The sequence below is a fragment of the Thalia democratica genome, chromosome 1, assembly GCF_965202585.1.
Source record: "Thalia democratica chromosome 1, ktThaDemo2.hap1.1, whole genome shotgun sequence".
Classification (NCBI taxonomy): domain Eukaryota; kingdom Metazoa; phylum Chordata; class Thaliacea; order Salpida; family Salpidae; genus Thalia; species Thalia democratica.
Window position 1 is genome coordinate 65675695 of NC_139165.1, and position 22662 is coordinate 65698356.

At 27.5% G+C, this 22662-nt stretch overlaps 1 protein-coding gene across 1 annotated transcript; it reads left to right on the forward strand.

Annotated features, from left to right (window-relative positions):
- Nucleotides 1-423: 423 nt before the first annotated feature.
- Nucleotides 424-18372, forward strand: LOC145832999 (regulator of nonsense transcripts 1-like). Its single transcript, XM_082940204.1, has 27 exons — nucleotides 424-560; nucleotides 3466-3567; nucleotides 3951-4120; nucleotides 5063-5152; nucleotides 5264-5431; nucleotides 5883-5924; nucleotides 6157-6369; nucleotides 6594-6766; nucleotides 7001-7090; nucleotides 7202-7310; nucleotides 7484-7649; nucleotides 8279-8400; nucleotides 8938-9102; nucleotides 11390-11504; nucleotides 12333-12476; nucleotides 12582-12710; nucleotides 12967-13051; nucleotides 13144-13261; nucleotides 13393-13549; nucleotides 13830-13972; nucleotides 14152-14326; nucleotides 15375-15471; nucleotides 16598-16783; nucleotides 16849-16980; nucleotides 17251-17351; nucleotides 17459-17585; nucleotides 17832-18372. Exons 1-26 carry the CDS (start codon nucleotides 459-461, stop codon nucleotides 17573-17575), a joined length of 3411 nt encoding a protein of 1136 aa, XP_082796330.1. The 5' UTR covers nucleotides 424-458; the 3' UTR covers nucleotides 17576-17585; nucleotides 17832-18372.
- The last annotated feature ends 4290 nt before the right edge of the window (nucleotides 18373-22662 follow it).

Consider the following 22662-nt stretch of genomic DNA (forward strand, 5'->3'; position numbering starts at 1 on the left):
GTTTCAGTATCAATGCTACGTATTGATCATATGTGTTTAAGATTGATATAACATTAAAAACAAGTGATAACCTAAAAACTTTTACTAATATATATAATAAAAGGTAAATATACAGAAAAAAAAAAGCTTTTAAAACTTAATCTATAGAAAGTAAATGTTCATCATTTATTTTGTAACCTTTAAGAAATAAAAACTATAAAAAAAAAAAGTAACTACATATCTTAACATACCAAAATTTAGTAGTTTAATTTCACTGAAATATATAAATATTAAAAATTTTGGTTTAAAATTGTACAGTTTTTTTCACTATTATAAAAGTACAATTGTAACCATATCTTACTAGTTCTTAAATTTTTTTTTTTTTTTGAAATTTAAGTTTATATCTATGTTGAAATGTGTAACTAAAGACTGCTTATTACTTACAGACACTGTTTTAAAGTTATAAATTGAAAATAAAAATGGATGATAATAATGATCCTTATGGACCCAGCTCTCAGCCACTAAACTTTTATGACCCAGATGATGAAGACAATCATTTAGCTCCAGGTGCAGAAACCCAGGTCTGCTTATAAAAACTTTTAAAGAGTTTATAAATGTTATAGTTACTTAAATTATTAACTTTCTTTTAAATTTTTGTATAGTATTTTATTGAATCTATGGATTTTATAACAATTTTTGCCACAAAAAATATTTAGCAATATATTTTAACAAACAGTAACTATGAATTTGTATTAAGTAAATAATTATCTTGAGTTATTTTACACAATATTGTTTTTTAGGTATGAAAAACCATATTGATAAAATATACATTTAAAGAATTAGTTTTTTCTACTCTTCATTATTGAGAAAAAAATTGATTAAAAAAACTATAGTAGCTTATACTTTTATATAAATGATAGTCTACAGTCTATTAAGTAGAATATGATATAATTATTTTATAAATGTATTTTAGACAATTATTGCTAGTAGTTATATTTATAAAGTTGCAGTAGTTAAGTTGGTAGAAGTTCTTACAAAGCAGCTTGTTAGATTATGAAATAATTATTTTTTGAGAATTTCCAAGTTTTTTTAGATTTATAAAAGTTGAATTATGTACAAAATTTTGTCTATGTAAAGCATAAAAGTATCAATTAATGTTCAAAAATTTATATTCATAGTTTTTAGTAGTTATTGCTATAATCAAATAAAGTAAAAGTGTTGTAAAACAGCTTAAAACATTTTATTTAAGTTCCGTGTTGGCAGGTCAAAATGATTATTTTTAACAAAAAATAAATTTTATTTGAAAACTTGTTTAGACCATATAAATCTTTTATAGTTGATTAATAAATTAGTTAATCTTTACTGTTACTTTGTTTTGTCAAATTTTTCTAATGCAAATAGACACTTTTTTCACTAATAATCTTTATAAGAATTCAATAAATACTACAAACCTATCTTATTCTTTATTTTTAAGCTAATAACCATAAGTTTATTTTCTTTAAAACATAGGGGGGGGGTAAACCACTTTTTTACAACTTGATCTTATTTAGTTGAATTTAAACTAAGCTTCAAGTTGCTTTTCATAGGTTTTTAAAATACAAATTTTTTTTTTGAGTTATAGCCGGTCAAAGTTGGAGAGTACAATAGGTTCCTTATGTGAGAAGAAAATATAAATAACAAATAACTAGAAATAGGCCCTTAAAGCATATGTTCTTTACCTGATCATAAAATGTTTCTAAAAAAAAAATATATCAAACAATTCTATGGTTTTAGTTGAAATATAAAGTATTATTTTGAATTTTAAATTATCACAATATATTTGTTTATTAAAAAATTTAGTGTGTCAAGATTTAAAAATATAAAAGTAGATATAATTTTAATGTAATACTGTTTTTTGTCTTTTCAATTTGCTCCTTCCATTTGTAACCTAGTAGTTTTGATCCATTATATCTCGAAAACGGGGACAGTTCAAATATGCATGAAGACACTTTTGCACAAAGGGTCATTTTTGCTCAAAAACTCTTTTGTGCAAAAAGGGTCAGTTTTGCATGAGAGTAAAAAAAAGATAAAAAAGTTACTGATCAAGAGTAAGGGTTAGGGGTAAGAGTGATAGTTAAAAGATGAATAAAACTTTATAAAAAAAATCGACCAAGACTAAGGTTAAGGGGTAACAGTGATAGTAAAAAAAAACTAAAACAATAAGATAAATCAAATGAAAATATACTCTCTTAAATTACAACAAAATATGTTTCAATTTGTGCAAAAGTGTCTTAGTGAAAAAGTGACCTTTTGTGCAAAAGTTTATTTATGCATGTTTGACTCTTAGCGCAAAAGTGTCCCTTTGTGCATTTTTGACACCAACCCCTCAAAAAATGTTTAGAGTTTTTATAACAGGTAAAAGGCAACTAGAGCTTTTTAAAAAATAAACAAAGTAAGACTAATCTTTAAAAAATACTTTATTTTACCCTTAGCCTTTAACTCGCTAGTTTGATTTTAAGAAAGCCTATAATCATAAAAAATCAGAGAAGTTGTATCATAAAGTTTTTACAAAATTCTGAAGAGTTCTTGTATGAGTGGTAAAATATATGTAATAGTCAAGTTAAAATTAAACTAAATCATAGTTTTTTTTATGTTTAAAGCACATAAAATAAAAAATACTTATGAATCGGAAATGTTCTTTTATTTTAAGTTTTTTATATTATTTTATATGTTTATTCTATTCTGTTTACTACTTAGGAAAATAGATAAAGAATCAAATTAAATAAGATACTACTCTTACTTTGTTCTTACGTACTTACGTTCTTTTACTAACGATAATTATATTCCAAAATAAATACAATCTAATAAAGCCCTAGAAAAGTAATAATAACTTTAAGTACTTCAGACTTTATTTAAAAAATGCTACGCAAGATGTTTACATATTTAAAGTATTTCAAAGAAGTTGATATTTAAAATTTTTTAGTTGTAAATAGTTTAATAATAAGTATTACTTACATAACAATATAAAGCATTTTGGTAAATGTGTTTTGCTTTATCAAATTAGTTCTTGTTTTTTGTAAGCTTCGAAATTATTTTTTTGATCATTTTTGGAATATTTTCCTTAATCGTTTAAGGGTGGTTTGAGTCTTTATTGATATAAATAGTTTTTGCATTTGGTTTGATGAATGGACAGTAATAGATAATTTCATTCTTTTTTCTCAAAATTTAAAAGTTTGTTCTGATCTATAAAACTCAAGGCTAAACTTTTATAGTATTTTATAAATTTTTACTAAGTTAAAACTCCAGGCTACACTTCTATATTTAGTGGTAGATATTTACAATATTACAATTAAAGAGTTTGTCACTTTCATTTCGTAAATCTTATCAAGTATACTTATTTTTTTTATTGGTTTTTCAAAACCTCTTATATTTTGATTTAGGTTAAAATAACTATAGTTTTAATTATCTCATCATGTTGTTTGAAAATATGTTAACAATACATTTCAGCAAGGGGATTATGAATACCCAGACTTGTCATTGGCTACTCAGACACAGACACAAACTCAAACCTTAAATAGCCAGACTCAGTTAGACATTGGACACAGTCAAGTAAGTTACTTAAAACTTTGTTTTCTTGTATATGCATAAGATTTTTTTAAATAAGGTACTTTAAAAAGGAAGAAATGGCCATTTATATTTACTACTAAAAAACAAAAAAGTTATTTAACTAATTTTCAAATTATAGAAAATCTTATATAGTTTATGGAATTAACTTATCTAACTTTTTTAACAATTAAATTACAAGCAATTATATTGAAATTAGTTTTTAAGCCCTAAAGCTTTATTTAAATAAGCTTATCACATTGAGTTGATCTAAAAGTGTAAGTGTTTTTGATTTAAGTAAGTGTGTCAACGATTTTTTATTAACAATGAATATATTCAAATCTTGAGCAATGAAATAGTAAAACATATAATATATTTAATCTTGATAGACACAAGACGACGCATCTCAGCTCACCACTGGAGACAAAACCCAAGACGATGTCGGAATTCAAGAGCGCATTCACCAATCTGTCAGCACCCAAATAGGCGACCACAAGTTTGCTGATGACGATGAAGATACTGGTTACATGATGAAGAATCTGCCTGTGCATGCTTGCAGGTTTGCTCCTAGATTTTTATCTTTTATTTAAAATCATTAAGTGCTTTTAACTTTGTTTTGATTTAAATTATCAAACCAAGCTATTTTTAAAATAAAAATGTCAGAAATCTATATAAATGTTTAGAACAAAAAAAGTATTATCCTAAAAATATGAAACTATATTCATAAAAATAAACTTACATTAAAAGCATCTAATTAAGGCCATAGGGGGGGGGGGTAGGCCATGTTTTTTACAAGTTGATCTTATTTTATAGAGTTTTTACCAAGCTTTAAGTTGCTTTTTACCATTTTAAAAAATTCGAATCAGTTTTTGAGATATGACCGGCCAAAGTCGGGCCGCATAACAGGTTCCTTATGGGGAAGGAAAAACTAAAACGGCAAAAAAAGACTAATGCATTCAAAATCTATCTCCTCCTTCATTTTTTGAGCAATCTTCTTCAAACTTTCACAGTCTATTCTTTATACAATAACAAAAAAACGTTATTTGTGAATTTAAAAAATTTCAAGTAAAAATACCTTTTTTTTGAAAAAAATTTTTTTTTTTTGATAAAAAATCACTTTTTTTTTTTGTCATAAAATTTTTATTTTTTAAAATTATTAAAATTCACAAATAACGTTTTTTTCTCATAATGTAAGGAACATTTCCTGAAAATTTGAAGAAAATTGCTTAAAAAATGAAGGAGAAGATAGATTTTAAAGCCCGTTTTTAAAAACTCGAGAAAAACCGCTTTAAAGTTACTCTTTATATACCCTTTATAAAGACAACCCTTTATATAACCGGTCATAAAAAAAAAGTTACTTAATATTTTTAAAATCTAAAAAAAGCATCTGAAAGATTATGAAATTTACTATAATATAAGTCTATATGTTTTTTTTGGTCAAAAAATGGCTTCTACCCCCCCTATGGCCTTAAGTTTCTTCATTTTTATTTTCTTTTCGCAGTTATTGTGGAATTCATGATGTAAATGTAGTGGTTCAGTGTCAAACAAGCAAAAAATGGTTTTGCAACGGACGTGGCAACACTTCTGGAAGGTAGTTGTTGTTTAAAGTTCAGTTTAAAAAACTTAAAACTAAATATAAGCAAAAACTGTATTGAACCAGGAAAAAAATGCAATAAATAAACAAACAAATGTTATATTCTAGCCACATAATCAACCACTTGGTGCGCGCCAAATGCAAGGAAGTTTCTCTCCACAGGGACGGACAGTTAAGCGATTCGGTGCTCGAGTGCTACAATTGCGGATGCAGAAACGTGTTTTTGCTCGGATTCATCCCTGCAAAGGCAGACTCTGTTGTTGTGTTGCTGTGCAGGTTCGTTTTAGTTTTGTTCATGCGTGCAACTAGTAGTTGTTGACTTTTTAAAAACTATCTTTGAGGTTTTAGTAGCTTTGTGGTTTTTTAAATTCAAATTATAACTATATTTTTAAAAATAAGTATCAACTTAAGTAATTTTGTAGTTGTGTGTTGTGCCAGTTTTATTAATTTTTTTAAAGGTCTTTTTGTCTATATATGATGTTAAATTTTTATGTTATGGTTGAAAGATCTGTAAAAAATGTAAGATTAGTTACTGTTATACAAGTTAATTAGCAATATTTTAGATCAATTACTAATTTATTTTAATAACGTTGTAATAATAACAATAAAACAACAATGAAAGCATTAGAAATTGCTGTAAAATTTGAAAGCTGTAAGTAAATGTTAAATAAACTTATTTTTTATAAATTTTACCAAGGTTTACATTTTATGTGATTTAATTAAACAGGCAACCATGTGCTAACCACAGCAGTTTGAAAGATATGGACTGGTTAGTGATTTTAATTTTGTAAAATTGAGTAAAATATCAAAAATTTTAAAATTAATACGTTCTTAAGAAAAGTTTGATAATATTAAAAAATATTATATGCGTAAGTTGTATTTAGACAATGAATAAAAGTTTTGTTTATCTTTAAACAAATAAGAATTAAGTAAACTATGCATTTTGTTTGTTGTTTGTTCTAAATTTTACCGCTATATTTTAACTAGTAATTTAATTGAAGGGACGCACAACAGTGGCAGCCACTGATTCAGGACAGGAGTTTTGTGTCGTGGCTGGTGAAGGTTCCGTCCGAAGAGGACCAACTCCGTGCGAGGCAGATCAGCGCACAGCAAATCAACAAGCTCGAAGAATTGTGGAAAGAAAACAAAGACGCAACGGTGGAAGACCTGGAGAAGCCGGGTGTTGATGAGGAACCGCAGCAAGTTTTGCTCAGGTTTATTAATATTTTGTTTTATATTTTAAACTAATATTTTGAGCAATTTTTTTTTCCTTTACCTTAAGCTAGAATGTCAAAAGCATGTAAACATGTAGTAGTTTCAATGATTTAATAATTATGTAATTGAATATAAATAAAATTTAATTTAGCTATCGCCTACATTTTGAGATCAAATTGACTCAGTTAGATTACAATAACAAATTCAAAATAATAACAAACAGGTATGAAGACGCTTATCAGTACCAGAATGTATTTGGACCGCTTGTAAAGTTGGAAGCAGATTACGACAGAAAGTTGAAAGAGTCTCAAACACAAGCGAACGTGCAAGTTAGGTGGGACGTTGGTCTCAATAAAAAGCGCATCGCTCATTTTCAACTTCCAAAAACTGATTCAGGTAACTCAAAACTTATAACTTTTTAAGTACATAACTGTTATGATTCTTAAAGCTAGTTTATTTCTTAATAGATATAATTTTTGTTTAGTAAAATGTTACTTATTTTGTTTGTAAAATAAATTTTTAAACCAAAGTTAGATAGTTAAAAGTTTATATATCACAAAGATCAAAATTAGTTATAGTGAATGAACTTTACAAAGTTACAATCAGTTTTATGCTAATACCTTTTTTCAGTGGACATGAAATTAATGAAAGGTGATGAAATTAGTCTGAGATACGGAAGTTCTTGGGAAGGGAAAGGACATGTTGTAAAAGTTCCCGACAGTAAGTTGTTACTTATTACAATATTGTTATTTTTGAAAATTATAACCCTATAAAATGAACATACCACTTTTTTGTTCTTGTTTTATCAAGGTTGTATTACGTTCTATTCAGATTTCAGTGACGAAATAGCAATGGAACTGCGCTCATCCGTGGGAATTCCTACCGAACACACCAGAAACTTTTCAGTTGACTTCGTTTGGAAATCCACATCGTTTGATAGGTTATTATAGCAGATTTCAAATTTAGTTTTTAGAATGTTGATGAAATTTTTTAAAACTAAATTGCCATTTTTTAGTAGTTTACCTAAAATATGTTTTTTTTGACAAGTATTTAGTCGATTTTTTCTTTCTCATGTTGAATGCATAATAATTGAAAAGTTTTTATATCTGGCAGAATGCAAGGTGCAATGAAGACGTTTGCAGTTGATGAGCAGTCAGTTTCTGGTTACATTTACCATCGGCTGTTGGGACATGAGTCTCCTGATGAGTCCAGCATGAAAAATGTAAGCCTCCCAAAGAGGTTCTCCGCACCAGGGCTACCTGAACTCAATCATTCGCAGGTTGGTTTCATTGTTTTTTGTTATTATCTAGTTTTTTGATAAAAGGAGTATTGTAATAATATCTAAAGCTGTTATATCTAACTTGTAATTTGAAATATTTTTTGTTAAACATAATCCAGTGTCAATACACTTTTGATATAGTATTTTATTGGATAAATCATTAAGTGGTAACAATTATCAGATATATACCTAATACACATTAGTTTTAATGTTGGTTGAAAATTTACTTAAAGTTGTTACAGTACTATAATTTCATATAGTTTAAAAAAGTTAGCTAGTTGTTGTAGGTATGTATACTATAGCAGTGCTTCTGAACCTTTTTCTAGTGGCGGAACCCTTTCCCAAAATTCAACTTTTCCGCGGAACCCCTAATTTTAATTTTACATAAAATGTTTAATTAAATAAATGTTCTTTTTTAAATTTCGAAAGGCTTCGCGGAACTGAGAGGTGTCGCGGAACCCAAGGGTTCCGCGGAACCCCATTTCAGAAGCACTGTACTATAGTGTATAGTAAAGATGAATATATAATAAAATTAAATAAAGTTGAACTTATTTTGTTTACTTTTAAAATAGAAGCTTGTATATTTAACTGAAAATTTATATATAAATTTTAATCGTAAATATTTAAAGGTATATGCAGTGAAGACGGTGCTGCAGAAGCCTCTCTGTTTGATTCAAGGACCGCCAGGAACAGGTAAAACAGTGACGAGTGCCACCATTGTTTACCATCTTGTTAAATCGTGCAATGTTGGGTATGTGTTCAAATGTTTTGAAATTTATTTTACTTGTTACTGGGTTTCCTTGCTAGAATAGTTTTTTTACAGAAAAAGCTAAAAATGATTATTTGATGTAGAAAACAGAGATAAATAAATTGAAGTTACGAATTTATTATTTAATATAAGTATATAAAATTTCAATGTTTTAAATACAATACTCATTAGAATTTAGCGAAAGATGTTTAGATGATTTTATGTACCAATTTATTGCTAATAATAAAATCTATTTCATTTTAGTTAAATAGCTTTATACTCATTAGCTATAAACACTTTTAAACTTAAAATCATCAGTTTAATAAATAGATAAATTAGTAACTGCATTTATAAAACATTTTGTAGTTTAACTTTCTTTAAATAATATTTTATAAATTTCAAATGTATAAACCTAAATCTATTTTCTTGCTAAACCCTGAATATGAAAACAAGTGTCAAATAATTTTATTGATTTTCAAATAAGAATATATAATTTTTTAATGTAATTGCAATTTTCTGACCAAAAAGAAATATTTACAGTCAAGTGTTGGTGTGCGCGCCCAGCAACATTGCAGTGGACCAACTTACTGAGAAGATCCACAGAACTGGCTTGAAGGTTGTGAGATTGTGTGCCAAGAGCAGAGAGGCCATTGACTCAAATGTTTCGTTTTTGTCTCTCCATCAGCAAGTCCGAAGCATTAACAGGTTTGTATTATGCTGCTACTACTACTAATGAAATTTATTCAAAAATATGTTTGTTTCTTAAACTTGAAACTAAAAAAAAACATGTAAACATTAGTCATGCAACTTGATATAGGAATTTCTTGTAAAATTTTTTTTTTTTAATTCTTTCAGGGTTCGTGCGCGTCAGGCTAAGTCAGGCTAAATCAATTTTTTGAAAAACGTCAGGCTAAATCAGTTTTTTTATTTGAAAATTTAAGAATCTCAGTTTTTCTCAGTTCAAATGCCTGAGCTTTTTATTAAAAAAAAATTGAGAAATCATTTTAAGATCAAATTGAGATGTGATTTTGTTTCTTAAAAAAGATTTAGTGATTAAAGACAAAATCAGTCAATATTTTTTAAAATAAATGCTTAAAACTTTTTGTTGAATCTATAAAAAAAATTAAGAATTTTCATTATTTTGTTTTGAGCAGATGATTTACGTCATAATTATGAAAATTCATAAAAAAATACAGTGTAAACCAGGGGTCGGCAGCCTTTTATAAGTTGCGGGCCAATTATATCTGAAGAAAAATTCTTCGCGGACCGCAGTTTTTATATAATAATTACAATTATCAATACAAAAATACTATTTTAAACCAATAACGTGATAAAATAAGCTTTAAAAAAGCACTAGTAATGAGTTATAGGTTACATAAAACTTTTTTTTATATTGCTTTAAAAAACTATGTTTTTAGCTGAAAAATAGCTCACGCGCCACATAATTTGGCTTTGAGGGCCGCATTTGGCCCGCGGGCTGCAGTTTGCCGACCCCTTGTCTAAACATTACAGTTAAGTTCAACTACTTAGCTGTTAGTTTGAATTTATTTACATCAGCTATGGTTTCAGAGCTTAGTTGGTTGAACTGTTTTATATTCTAATTTAAAGGCTTTGTACCAAATACTTTTTAGATTAAAACTCTTAGCAGTTTATTCATATATTTTACTTTTTGTTAAAGTTATTAGAGATATTAACAACTTTAAAACTTAGCTTTAATATATAAGTACTAAGTTTTGTGGGAGTACAAATTTTAGGTACAACTCATTTTTCTTTACAAGAACAAAATATTAAAGGTTTTTTTATTTAAGTGTAAGCTTTATAAATCTGATATGACATCAACAATCACTGTATTTATTTAGAGTTTAGGATTTATAATTATGTATCAATTTTAAGTATTAGTCTAAATACTATAATAAACATATTTTACTTATTTTGATACCGATGTAAGCGTTTCATTTAAAGTTTTAATAAAACACCACAATGCACGTCGTTTTATTATAAATCTTCTAGTTTTAATGTTTTTACTTAGTGCTTAATTAAATTGAACAATTGTGTTTAGTAATATTAAATTTTTACACTAGTAATAGATTAGATATAACACTTATTTTAAAACTTATCGCTGAATTTGTTATATTAAGGGCATAGGGGGTCAATCACCTTTTTCACAATTTAGTCTTATTTTATTGAGTTGTAACTATGCTATGAGTTGCTTTTTGCAGATTTTTATAGTTCAAAATATTTTTGAGATAAAGCTGATTGAAGTCAGTAACTATAATAATACTAATCAAAACCCCCCAATACCTAAATTGACTTATAAAGGGGATTTTCCTTACTTTGCAAAATGTCAGGCTAAATTGGTCTCAGTCAGGCTAAATGAAAAAAAATTCGCGCACGAACCCTGTTCTTTATAAAGCACGTTTTATTTTATAGATTTTCAAATCAAATATTTATCGAAATATAACTAAAGCAGCTAAAATTTACATATTAGTTATAATATAAGTAACAACAAAATGTTCAAGTTAACTATATAGTTATAATTCTATGATTACTACCGTTATGTTTTATTTAGTTTCTAGTTAAATGACTTCTAAAAATTACATTAACTAATTTTTTCACTGAGTATAAACTAGTTATAGTATTTTAAAGATTAATTCAACCCACGTAAATTTATATTAATTTATTTAAATCATTTTAAATAAGGCTTTTTTTTTGAATGACTATTCTAAAAAATATTATTTTAAACAATTAAATTTTTGACATTTTATTTTTAAATGTTTAATTTTATGAATTTTATTAAAAAGAAAATAATTAAACTGTTTTAATCCCATTGAAAAATAATGAAATAGTAAGCTGTCAGAAAGCTACTACTTGTTATACTCGTTATAAGCATGAATATTTGTAAATTATTTTTAAAGATTAATATACTTTTAAAAGTGGCTCATGTAAAAATTATATTGTTACGGGTATCTATAAAAATTGAAAATATTTTCAGTATGCCTGAACTGCAGAAGCTGCAGCAACTGAAGGATGAGACAGGTGAGTTGTCAAGCAAAGACGAAAAACATTATAGAGCTCTAAAGAGACAAGCAGAACGTGATCTTCTACAGGTACATCTAATTTTGTATATATATCAAATTTATGTTCGTTGTAAATTTTCTCAAATAGAAAACTTTCAGTCATTCATGTGCATATTTTTTAAATATAAAGGGTCGAATAAAGTGCATAGTATTCTATACTCTATAAATAAGATTTATCATGTATAGTTTTAACATTTTATTTAATTATCAGCTAAATTGCTATTTTTATTTGTCAAGAAATAAATTGCTTTGCTAGTATAAAACTCTCCTTATTTTATTGAAGCAGTTTTATTTTTAAATTACCAGTCAATCCGTATTGATTTAAAAAGTGCTTGATGTATAAGTGAAAGGGAACACTATATTAGTTTTAATAAACTTTTTTATATTAGTTAAATAATTAACTATATATTTTTATACATTGACAGATTAGAATATCACCAAAATACTTGTATGCTTAGTTTAGTAAAACACAAATGCTTATTACTATTTTAAAGGTATAAACAAATATGTTTAATTGCCAGATATAGTTTCTTGCATAAACCTAATGCGCATCTTAAATTATAGTTTCAAGAATAGCTATATTCATTATTTATAAATAAAATAACTAGTAAGAAGTATTTATAACAAGCTTTTGAGACCATGGTTTGATTTTCAATAAAGTTATGCGTATGAACTACTCGAGTTTTACTAAATTAGTTTCAACATTATGTACAAAAGTTTATGTGCGCTAAAAATTTTGTATGCAAGTTTTTAGAAAAAAAGTTAACTTTTATTAAAGTTATTTATAAAAAAGTTTCTTTCACTCCTTTTTATCTTTTCTGTTCACGTATAATATTTTTATTTGGTTTTATGCAACAGAACGCAGATGTTATTTGTTCAACTTGTGTCGGTGCCGGTGACCCGAGACTGGTCAGATTCCGTTTCAAGTCTATTCTCATTGACGAGTCAACGCAAGCCACCGAACCTGAATGCATGGTTCCTGTTGTCCTTGGTGCTAAACAGGTTACCTAATTTGAACAAGTACTTGAAGTAAAATAATTTTTGTTATTTACTGGCATCTTTATTAATTTCCTTGAAATAATTACAAATTAACCTTATAACCAACAGTTGATTTTGGTCGGAGATCATTGCCAGTTGGGGCCTGTAGTCATGTGTAAGAAAGCAGCTAACGCGGGTCTCGCTCAATCTCTGTTTGAACGTTTGGTTGTCCTCAATATCAGGCCCATACGTTTGCAAGTTTGTTTATAATTAATTTATAAAAGTTTTTATAAATTTTGTTTAAAGTTTAAGACAAACGTTTATGTAATAGTTCAACCCAGATTATTTTGTTTGCAAGTTTGTTTGATATTCGAGTATAAAAATAAATTTATTAAGTAGTTTTTGAAAGAGACTTATGTAAATAAATACTTCTAGTTGTACTCACAAATTTTTACAATTTTTTAATATATTAAGCAAAGTTGTATTCATCTTGGACTTAAACAATGTTATTTAGGTTCAATACAGAATGCATCCAGCCCTATCAGCTTTCCCATCCAACATATTTTATGAAGGATCTTTGCAAAATGGAGTTACTGCTGGTAAGTACCTGTATTATTAGTTATTAAGCTTAAAAATAATTTTTACTGCATTTGATTTTGTATGATTTTCATACTTATATTTTTAACCAAAGGTGAGCGTATGAGGAAAGGATTAAACTTTGCTTGGCCATCACCAGACAAGCCCATGTTTTTCTACAAAACTTCAGGACAAGAAGAAATCGCCAGTTCTGGAACATCGTATTTAAATAGGTAAAGTTGTTCCGTTTTTTGAATTATTTGTTCTCTTCTAAAACATTTTCAATTAAGTTTATGAATAGATTTTTTTGTAAATATCGTAGTTATAGTTTTTAAGATTAAATGTTAAATTTAAAACTGAACAGAACTGAAGCGGCTGTAGTTGAAAGGCTGACCACAAAGTTTTTGAGATCTGGAATAAAACCTGAACAGATAGGAATTATAACTCCATACGAGGGTCAACGGTCTTATTTGGTGCAGTACATGCAGTACTCCGGTTCAATGCACTCTAAATTGTATATGGTTTGTATATTTTTAATTTTTTATTCGTGTGATTTTTTGTTTACCACTGAAGGCAATATGTATGATCATCTTCTTAAACTTTGCTGTGTTTTAAATCAAAGCTTTGATATCCTTATAGAGATAGACTAAGTTTGATATTATTAACTTATTTTATGAAATACAGAAATACTCTTCTATTTTTTTAAATACGTTTTGTTTTGTCTGTTTTTGTTTTATATTTTTAATGTACAATATATTGAATAACCGGTGACAATTATAAATGATTTTATATTCACTTCAGGAAGTTGAGATTGCGAGCGTTGATGCGTTCCAAGGCAGAGAGAAGGATTTCATCATATTATCGTGTGTGAGGGCAAATGAACATCAAGGAATCGGATTTCTCAACGATCCTCGTCGTCTTAACGTCGCTCTTACAAGAGCTAGGTTTGTATTTAGTGGTATTTTATTTAAAGCTTAGTTTTTTATACCCATACAAAAAAGTTAATTAAATTTATATAAATATATATTTGCAGCAGACAAATTTTTATAAATAAACCTTTTTAAAGTTTTTATAGACAGTTTAAACCTAAAGTTAAATAAAAATTGGCAATAAACTAAATTAGATTTGGTGTGATAATTGTTGGAAGTCCCAAAGCGCTGTCGAAACAGCCACTTTGGAACCACTTGCTCACATATTTCAAAGAGCAGCGTGCGTTAGTGGAAGGACCTCTTGGAAACCTTAAGGAAAGTCTGATGCAGTTTTCAAAGCCAAGGAAACTCACTAATATGATAAACCCGGTATGTTTTATAAATTTCTAATATGTATTTTAGAACTTAACTAAATATAGTATTTTTTTTATTTTGCTGAAATATTTAGTTCTAATTTTAGGTATTATCCACAGTTGCCTATTATATACAATGATCTTTTAAATTTAGTCACGAATTTAACCAAAGAATTTTTTTTTGCAAAAAAATAACATTAGTATATAATTGAACCTTGTTTTTTATGGAATAGAAAAACTTTAACTATCTTTTGGGTTATAATCAGTTTTGTAAAAAGTTTTTTACACACATTTTGATCATTGGTTTTATCGAAAGTTAAAGTATATTTATGAATATTTTTTCACCTAGATATTTGAAAAAGAGAATTGCATGAGTATAAAAACAATTTATAAAGCAATTGTTTGTTTTTAATTCTATAATCGTTTTTTTGATTCAAGTTTTCAAAAAATTTGTAAATTAGTATATAGAAAATAAAAACTTTTCTTTTAAATTATCGAAACGTATAGATTGTAAAATAAATAGTTTTTTTTGCCATCAATTTTACTCCCTTTATAAGGAACTTGTTGAACTCTCCAATTTTTGTCCGTGTCAAAGTTGTGTTGATAAAACATCTTTAAGCTTTTAGAATAAAAAAATATTGCGATATAAAATAGTTTGACCCACAAGGTATAATATGTATGTGAATTAAAATCACATTTGAAAACCCTTCTTTGTGTAGTTTAAAATTCACCATACACCATTTATACTTCAATTGGTTAAATTGAATTTCTACGTCAGTAAGTAATGCGTAGCAAATATTTGAAAATTCAATAAAGGTTGATTCAAATGCAATTTAAAAGTGCCGTTGAACTCTAAAAACTAATCATACAGCTGCTAATAAAATGACACCAAGTTGCCTTAGTATTTTTATTGAAGTTCTTAAAAAATTAACTGTTTTTAAATTCAGTAAATGATATGTCACTATATTTTTATTCTATTTAAACAAGTCGTTGAATCGAAGCTTATAACTTACTATTTTAATATTTTTTAAAGTAGCTAATAAAACCATTATGACGTTTAACAGGGTGGCAGATATATGAGCACAACTATGTGGGATGCCAGAGAAGCACTGATACCCGGAAGCGCGTATGATCGAACTGGGAACACTGGTTTCAACGGCGGTATGTTATTCATCTTAATCATGACAAAAATAATGATAGAAGTTATATGTACATTTTATTTCTTCTTGACTAATAGGAATTGGAATTTAATAATTACATTAAGTGTTTTATCTGTTTTATTGCTTCCGGTTACTTTTTAAAGCTTAGATAGATTCTACTGTATTATGTCTGTACATTAAATTTTTATTTTTTGACGTAGGAAATTATAAAGTTGTTTACAATAAATTGAAATTAAAATTTTTATCTACTTACTAAACAAACAGGGAAATTTCGATAATAAATTTATAAATTAAATTAATAATTTTTAACAGTTAAGTTTTAAAAAATATTAGTCTAAATAGTTAATTGATGGAAAATATATGTGACTGGTAAAAAAAAACATAATAATTGTTGGTCGCTGTACTAAAAATTACTTAGTAATTTTTTATAGTTTACATGTAAAAGCATATGTAGCTGATATGACATAAGTTGTGTGTTGGTTCAACAATACTTTGTTTACTTTTCTGTGTTTGTTTTTCTTTCTATATTTTCCATACTACTGCTCTGATAAAAGATTGAAAACTATTAATAAACACCTAACTAAACCTTTTTTATTAAGTAAGTATTAATTAACTTGATTATAATAGTCTGTTTTTTTAAACAATATAAGTTGTAAATAAGTCATGTTCGTATTGAAAAGTACAAATATTTGTTCAAATTAAATTAATAAAGTTTTAGTTACTTTTTTATTATTATTTAAAACAATTTACTTGGGTACTAAATATTTTTTTCAATTAATGTTTGTATAAATAATTTAAAGCGACAAAAATACTTGAGAATTGACACAGTTGACAAAAAGTTATTTACCACTCAGTTCAGGATTAATTTCGACGTAATTAAACTTAGTTTATGTTAGAAGATACTTAATCTTTAAATTCCTATATTTAGTTAAAACATATTAGTAACGAAACTTTATAAGTTAAATTCTGCTACAGCTTTGTGCGTATAAACAAAAATAGCAAGTAGTTTGTAAATTTTTTTAGTATGCTACTTATTTTCTATAAAGTTATTTTTGCTAAATAACAGTTAATGAAAAGTAATGCCTTTCAAAATACGGCATGTTAATAAAATATTAATAATATAAAAGGTGGAAGTTTGGCTCCAAGACACCAGTACTACCGTACTCACGACCAGCTGGCCATGATAAACGGGACGACCGCCGCCTTGCAGCCCTCCGCCCAGCAGGCCATCGCTAATCTGCCCGTTCCTGCCAGCATGTACATGAACCAGACCATTCCTCCTAACTACTTCAACAACGTGCACGGCAATCAAGGTAACTTTAATTTAACACAAATTAGGCAACAGCGATGTTTTATTGCGTATATTTGTGTCAAACAGGAAACGGTAGAGCGAATGCAAAGGGACGCGCCCCGCGTTTGAGCAGAAGCCGAAACAACGGTCCTAGCCAACACCAAAGTAATCAAAATAATCATCAGCATTCACAGGACATGACCCAAAACTTCTCCCAAGGTTTTTGCTATACCTTAGAATGTACATTCCATTTTTTTTTTAAATTCTACCAGTTTATTTAGTGTTTTGTCTGATAATTTTGTTTTATACATAAGATTCTTGGTAAAACAACTGATCTTCATTAACATAAACTGTTCTTTAAAGAAAATAAATTTAAAGTGACCACATAATGAAACATTATTATGAAACAGATTTTATTGTTTAAAAACCGTCTTTTTTAATTACTTTTGAACCTGAAAAATACTTAAACTTTTTTTTTTCTATTCTCAGGAGGCCTAACTCAAGGATTCAGTAATAATACCCAGGGATTCAGTCAGCCCATCAGCCAAGGAATGAGTCAACTTGGCCTTTCCCAGAATGAACTATCTCAAGTAAGTATTTGTTTTATGACACTAATATATAACTTCTCATTAAGCTCATTAGTGTCCAGTGTATGTTAAAGAAGCATTCAGGTAGAAATGTTTAATTTTGTTTTCAGGATAGTTACATGGGAGGAGATGATTTTAGATCTCAAATGGATGCAGCCCTCTCCCAAGACTCCACTTACCAGGGAGAACGCGCTTACAAGGGCCACAACAATTTTTCTCAGTATTAAATACGTGTAGGTGAGTGTCTATAAAGCTTTTATATAACAATTACTTGATTAGCAGAGTAGGATTGCTAATTATTTATTTTAAATAGCTTGTAACTCTACAAATTGTTGTTTTAATTACTTTCATGGAGTTTCACTTCTAATTTTAGTGTTTTTTTCATACGAAATATACTTAATAGGCATAATAAAATCAGTTTACAAATGTCGTACTTAAATTAACTTATTATAAGTAATTTTTCAACTGTAAGTTTTGCATCAGATGGTGATTACAGAGAATATGAAGCAATAAAGAGGCTCAATTGACTCGTCAGTTCAGTCAATATGCTCAGTATTCGAATGTCGAGTTGCAAACCATACCACATACAACTTCCTTCTCACACACATACATGCGATTCCCATACATAAGGTCCATAATCAAGGTTAATCAACTAAGGCCACTTGAGAAACTCCAGAGGCTGATAGAAACGCGAGTGTAGTAGACTTGTCACAAAAGTGTCGCTTAATTAGCTGGACTGTATCTAAGCATTGGATGGCGAACGAAAGTTCACGGTTTTTTTAATTTTATCCAAACACCGTTTGGCAATGGCGTTTTTGGGCAAAGATCACTGCGCAAGGACTTGTTTCAAGGCGGATGATGTTTTGGGATATGCAACGATGGTATTTGTGGTGGTAAATTAGATACGACTTTTTTGGCGACTACTTCTCTACTACTCGTTTTCTTTTTTTTTAATCGCTAATTGTATAATAGTTTTGCTCGTGTGTGTACATGTTTGTATATAAAGTATTAGATAACCCTTGTACTATATAAAGTATTTTTATTACTATAACTTAAGCTATGATTTTATTCTAATTTTTAACATTTTTAAATTAAGGTGGTCTAAAGAATGTAGAACTAATACATTAAAAAAATTTTGTTTGGTGACAAGTTTTAAAGTTCAATGATTTAGTTTTTTATAACACTTTTGTTAACATTGTGTACCGAATACGTAGTCTTTTGTTCTTTGAAATCCGAAAATTAAAAGCTTTAGTGAATACTAAAAAAATATTTAGGGTAACTAAATAGTACAATAGTAGAATTAAACATCTTAGATGTAATAAGACCATTGTTTTTATATATAAAGTAAGCCTATAAGTATTTCTTTTTTGCTATTTCCGAGTTAAAAAAAATTAACTCATTTATAAGCTTTTAAAACTGTATTATCTGTAATGCCCAGGGTTGCCACTCGGTCAGGAAAAGTCCGGAAAAATTAAAAAAAAAGACAAAAGTCAGGAAAAAATGGGGGGTTTTGAAAAAAAATTAGGAAATTTGATAAATTAAAGAAAAAGGTCAGATTTTGTCAGTTTAAATTTACAAAATTTATTGTTTTCCAAAGCCTTCAAATGTAAAAATTAATTAAAAGTCCTTTAAAATCAGAAAAAAATCCAAAATTTCCCTAGAAATTTATAAAAATATTTAATTTTATTTCCAATGCTTTCATCTGGTAAAAATTAGTAAAATATCCTTTACAAAACTGCAAAAAATTTCTATTAACATATTGAACAAGTACCCTACTTGAACAAGCAGATTTTGTAAGCTTTTTATTATTGATGATTTGTAGCAAGGACACTTTCATAGTGAAACTGTGATATATACACAAAAGTTTATCTAGCATAATTTTAGAATCAAAGTGCTTTTTGTTTAAGTAAATAATTGAGTTCTTTACAACTAAGCAGCTAGTTTAGTATTTAATGTGTATACTTTACCTCATTATAGTTTTTTCAAAGTTGTTTAAATTGATAAAATAAGTTATAAGAGAGGTATATGCCAAGATTAAGTTTACTTATTATTTGTATTTTTTGTTGAGTAACTTAAGTTTTTAAAGTAAATAAGAGTATATTTATTTGTTACAAATTTTATGCTAAATGATAAGAGGAAATATTTTATAAATGAAAGTAAAAATTAATGAGTGCCAAAAGAAAAGAAATCAAGCCCACAAGTTTTGGCTTGATTAAGAGAAAAGATTCTCTTCAACAAGTGTAGTGGCAGCAGATGAGAGCAATTTAAATAAAATGATTTTAATTGCAAGAAAATGAATCGGAATTCAGTTCAGATGAAGGAAACCATATCTTCATTTGATGAAGAGGTTGAAGTGCTAATAAAAAAACGGGGAAAATCAATTTTAGTACATACATTTAAAAAAACAGTATTTTATTAAGTTCTTTATTGTTTTGATGTTTTAACTGTAAAAGTTCGTTATTGTTTGAGTTGTAAAAGGTCCTTATTGATTTAAGGTTTTAATTGTAAAAGTTCCTTATATGTCGTTTCGTTTATTTATATACATTTATGCTAGGCAATGCTAAAAAATTGTGTCTTTTTTCAGACAAGCTGTGTTTATAATGTAATAATACAAGTATTTTGCTGATAGAGCTGTTTATTACAAACATCAATCATACACAGATGGTTTAAGTGGTGTACTGGAAGTTTGATGATAGAATTCAGCAACTTGTATTAAAATTAGATTGAAAGCTTTATATAGTTTCAAGTGTTAGATTATGTATTTTAGAATAAGTTTAATTTAAGAGTTTGATTTAGAAAAGTCAGGAAAATTTTTGTAAAAAGTCAGGAAATTTTTCTCAGCTTGATCAGTGGCAATCATGAATGCCCCTTACAAGTTATTAGACTTGTGAATTAGAGATAAAAAAATATATTAAAAGTTTTTGCGCTAAACTAACCTTAAAAATTGTTTTATACCTTTTTGTATATATTAAATTGAAAAATTTGATTTTGCCCATAGTTAAAGTGGTACACAAACTGATTTAGATGATTTCATAATGATTAAGGGTTGCTTAAAAGAGCTTAAACAACTTAAAAATGACAAAAACATAATTATCACAAAACCGGATAAAGGTTTTAGTGTTGTAATTTCAAATTCGTCTCATTATGTTAGTAAAATGTAAAATTTATTAAACGATTTCACTAAGTTCAAACATACAGGATCTATAAACTATTGATTTCACAGCACGCATTAAACTTTTTTATCAAGGAAAATGTTAGGCTGGTACAAAAATAAATTCATTGTTGAAACTAAGTATAATTCAATCAAACCGGTAGGCTCACAACGTCCAAAACTTTATGGTCTTCCGAAAATACATAAAATCAATTGCCCTTTAATTTTATCAATGATAGGTTCGCAACAAAATGATGTGGCAAAATTCTTAGTAAAAACACGTGCACCAGTTTTAGACAAATTTTCAAATTACTCTCCTTTTCAGTTTATAAAAAAATTAATCTCGTTCCAAAGTTAAAGATAGCTATATAATATCAAAAGCTTGTTCACTAGTATTCCAGTAGTGGACGTTATTGAAATTTGCTTAAAGGTATTGTATCATTCAGATTTAAAACACCCTCAGATGACGGAATTCGTGTGCAAAGAAATGTTACACATGACTGTTTTGGGTGTTTAGTTTTGATGGTAAAATGTACAAACAGATAGATGGGGTTGCAATGGGTCACCTTTAGGTCCTATCTTGGCCAATATTTTTGTTGCTTATCTAGAAAGTAAGCTTTTTTGAACTGTAAAAGTCCTCATATCTATCTTCGATACGTAGATTACACTTTTGTCATGTTTGAAAATAGACAAGAAAGTTCCAGTTTTTTAAATGGCCTAAATTATCTTCACAAAAACCTTAATTTTACAAAAGAACACAAGAATTCATTAAACTTTTTCGATGTTTGTGTCCAACGATCAGTTGAGGGGGAACTTTTAACTAAAAAATGAAATATTTTTTTAAGGAAACGAAATCTTATAATAAAAAGTAATAATAGAATTTTTTAAATATATCATATTGTTGAACACCAAACATTATGAATTTCATTAATAAACACAACAAAAAACTCTGAACAAAAAAACTTATGTTATTGCAATACAATAATAAACTGCCCGGTCAGCAATAATTGTTTCTGATCTAACGTAACTTACCAAAAAAAAAATTACATATGAATCAGATTATAAACGATGTATAGAGTCAACTAAAAGAAAATTTAAAGCAAAATGATAAGAGTACAAAGCTCCTTACCTTAGGCTGGTAAAAGTAAGTCAAAAACTGTTCGCAATTAGCAAACCACTTATGGAACCTAAATGAAAATAACATTAAGTTTTTTATTGAGTCAAGTTTTCTTGAATCTGTAAAACTAATGCTAACTGTATTAGAATGTGTACCTTATGTAACCTGAAAAACCTTCATATTGCACTATCAGATAAGATAAAAACCATAAATAAAAGAATTAGCCTCATTACTCAATGTATATACTATTTAAACAATTTTTTTTATAGGTTAAAATTTTACAAAGATACTTACTGCACTAAATAAGCGTTTTTTTTTATCCACCCTCAGTATTAAAATGATTTTTTAAGGTTACAAGATAACTTTTTTTTTGTGATAAATCAAACTGTGTTTCTAGTATTAATTTTCTTTTCTATATTAATTTTAAGACATATCTTTATGTTTTATATACCAACTTAATTTTTGAATGAAACCTTTTTAATTTAGTATAATAAAAAGCTTATTGAACGAAAAAAGCTCAAAAATTTAGGTTCGATAATCTGAAAAGTACTTTCGGTTATCGATTTGTACAACAAGATACAGTTTAACCTATATGTCCAGTACTATATTTTAAACTTCTTTATACAGTAACCTCTCCCATCTTTACGCACTTATGACGTTACGCACTCTCGTTTTGTTACGCATTTTAGAATTCTAAAAAATAACATTTTAATTTGTTTTAATATTGCACAAATTAGGTTTATTGTATATTTTTAATATGTTTTTAAATACTAACTCACCTCTCTCTATATCTTTAGACTTTTAAACTTATGTTCCTTGACTTATTGATAAACATTTAGTTATACCTCATTATATCAGAAATTTTGTTAACAATAAGAGATTAAATTAAAATTCTCTTATTAAAATCCATTAATATATCTTTAACACAATGCAAGTTTATGTGGGCAAAGGTCAAATTAAAAAAAAGTTATAGTAACATAAACAGCTTTTATTTTTTATTAAACATTTTTTTATATTTTTGTTCAAAAGAAGAAATCCATTACAGC

What these genes read in the sequence shown, in the direction of transcription:
- LOC145832999 (XM_082940204.1), top strand. Translation starts at nt 459, where the DNA reads ATGGATGATAATAATGATCCTTATGGACCCAGCTCTCAGCCACTAAAC. An exon ending in CTCCAGGTGCAGAAACCCAG is followed by an intron (nt 561 to 3,465) that starts GTCTGCTTATAA and finishes AATACATTTCAG; the next exon opens with CAAGGGGATTATGAATACCC. An exon ending in AGTTTGAAAGATATGGACTG is followed by an intron (nt 5,925 to 6,156) that starts GTTAGTGATTTT and finishes ATTTAATTGAAG; the next exon opens with GGACGCACAACAGTGGCAGC.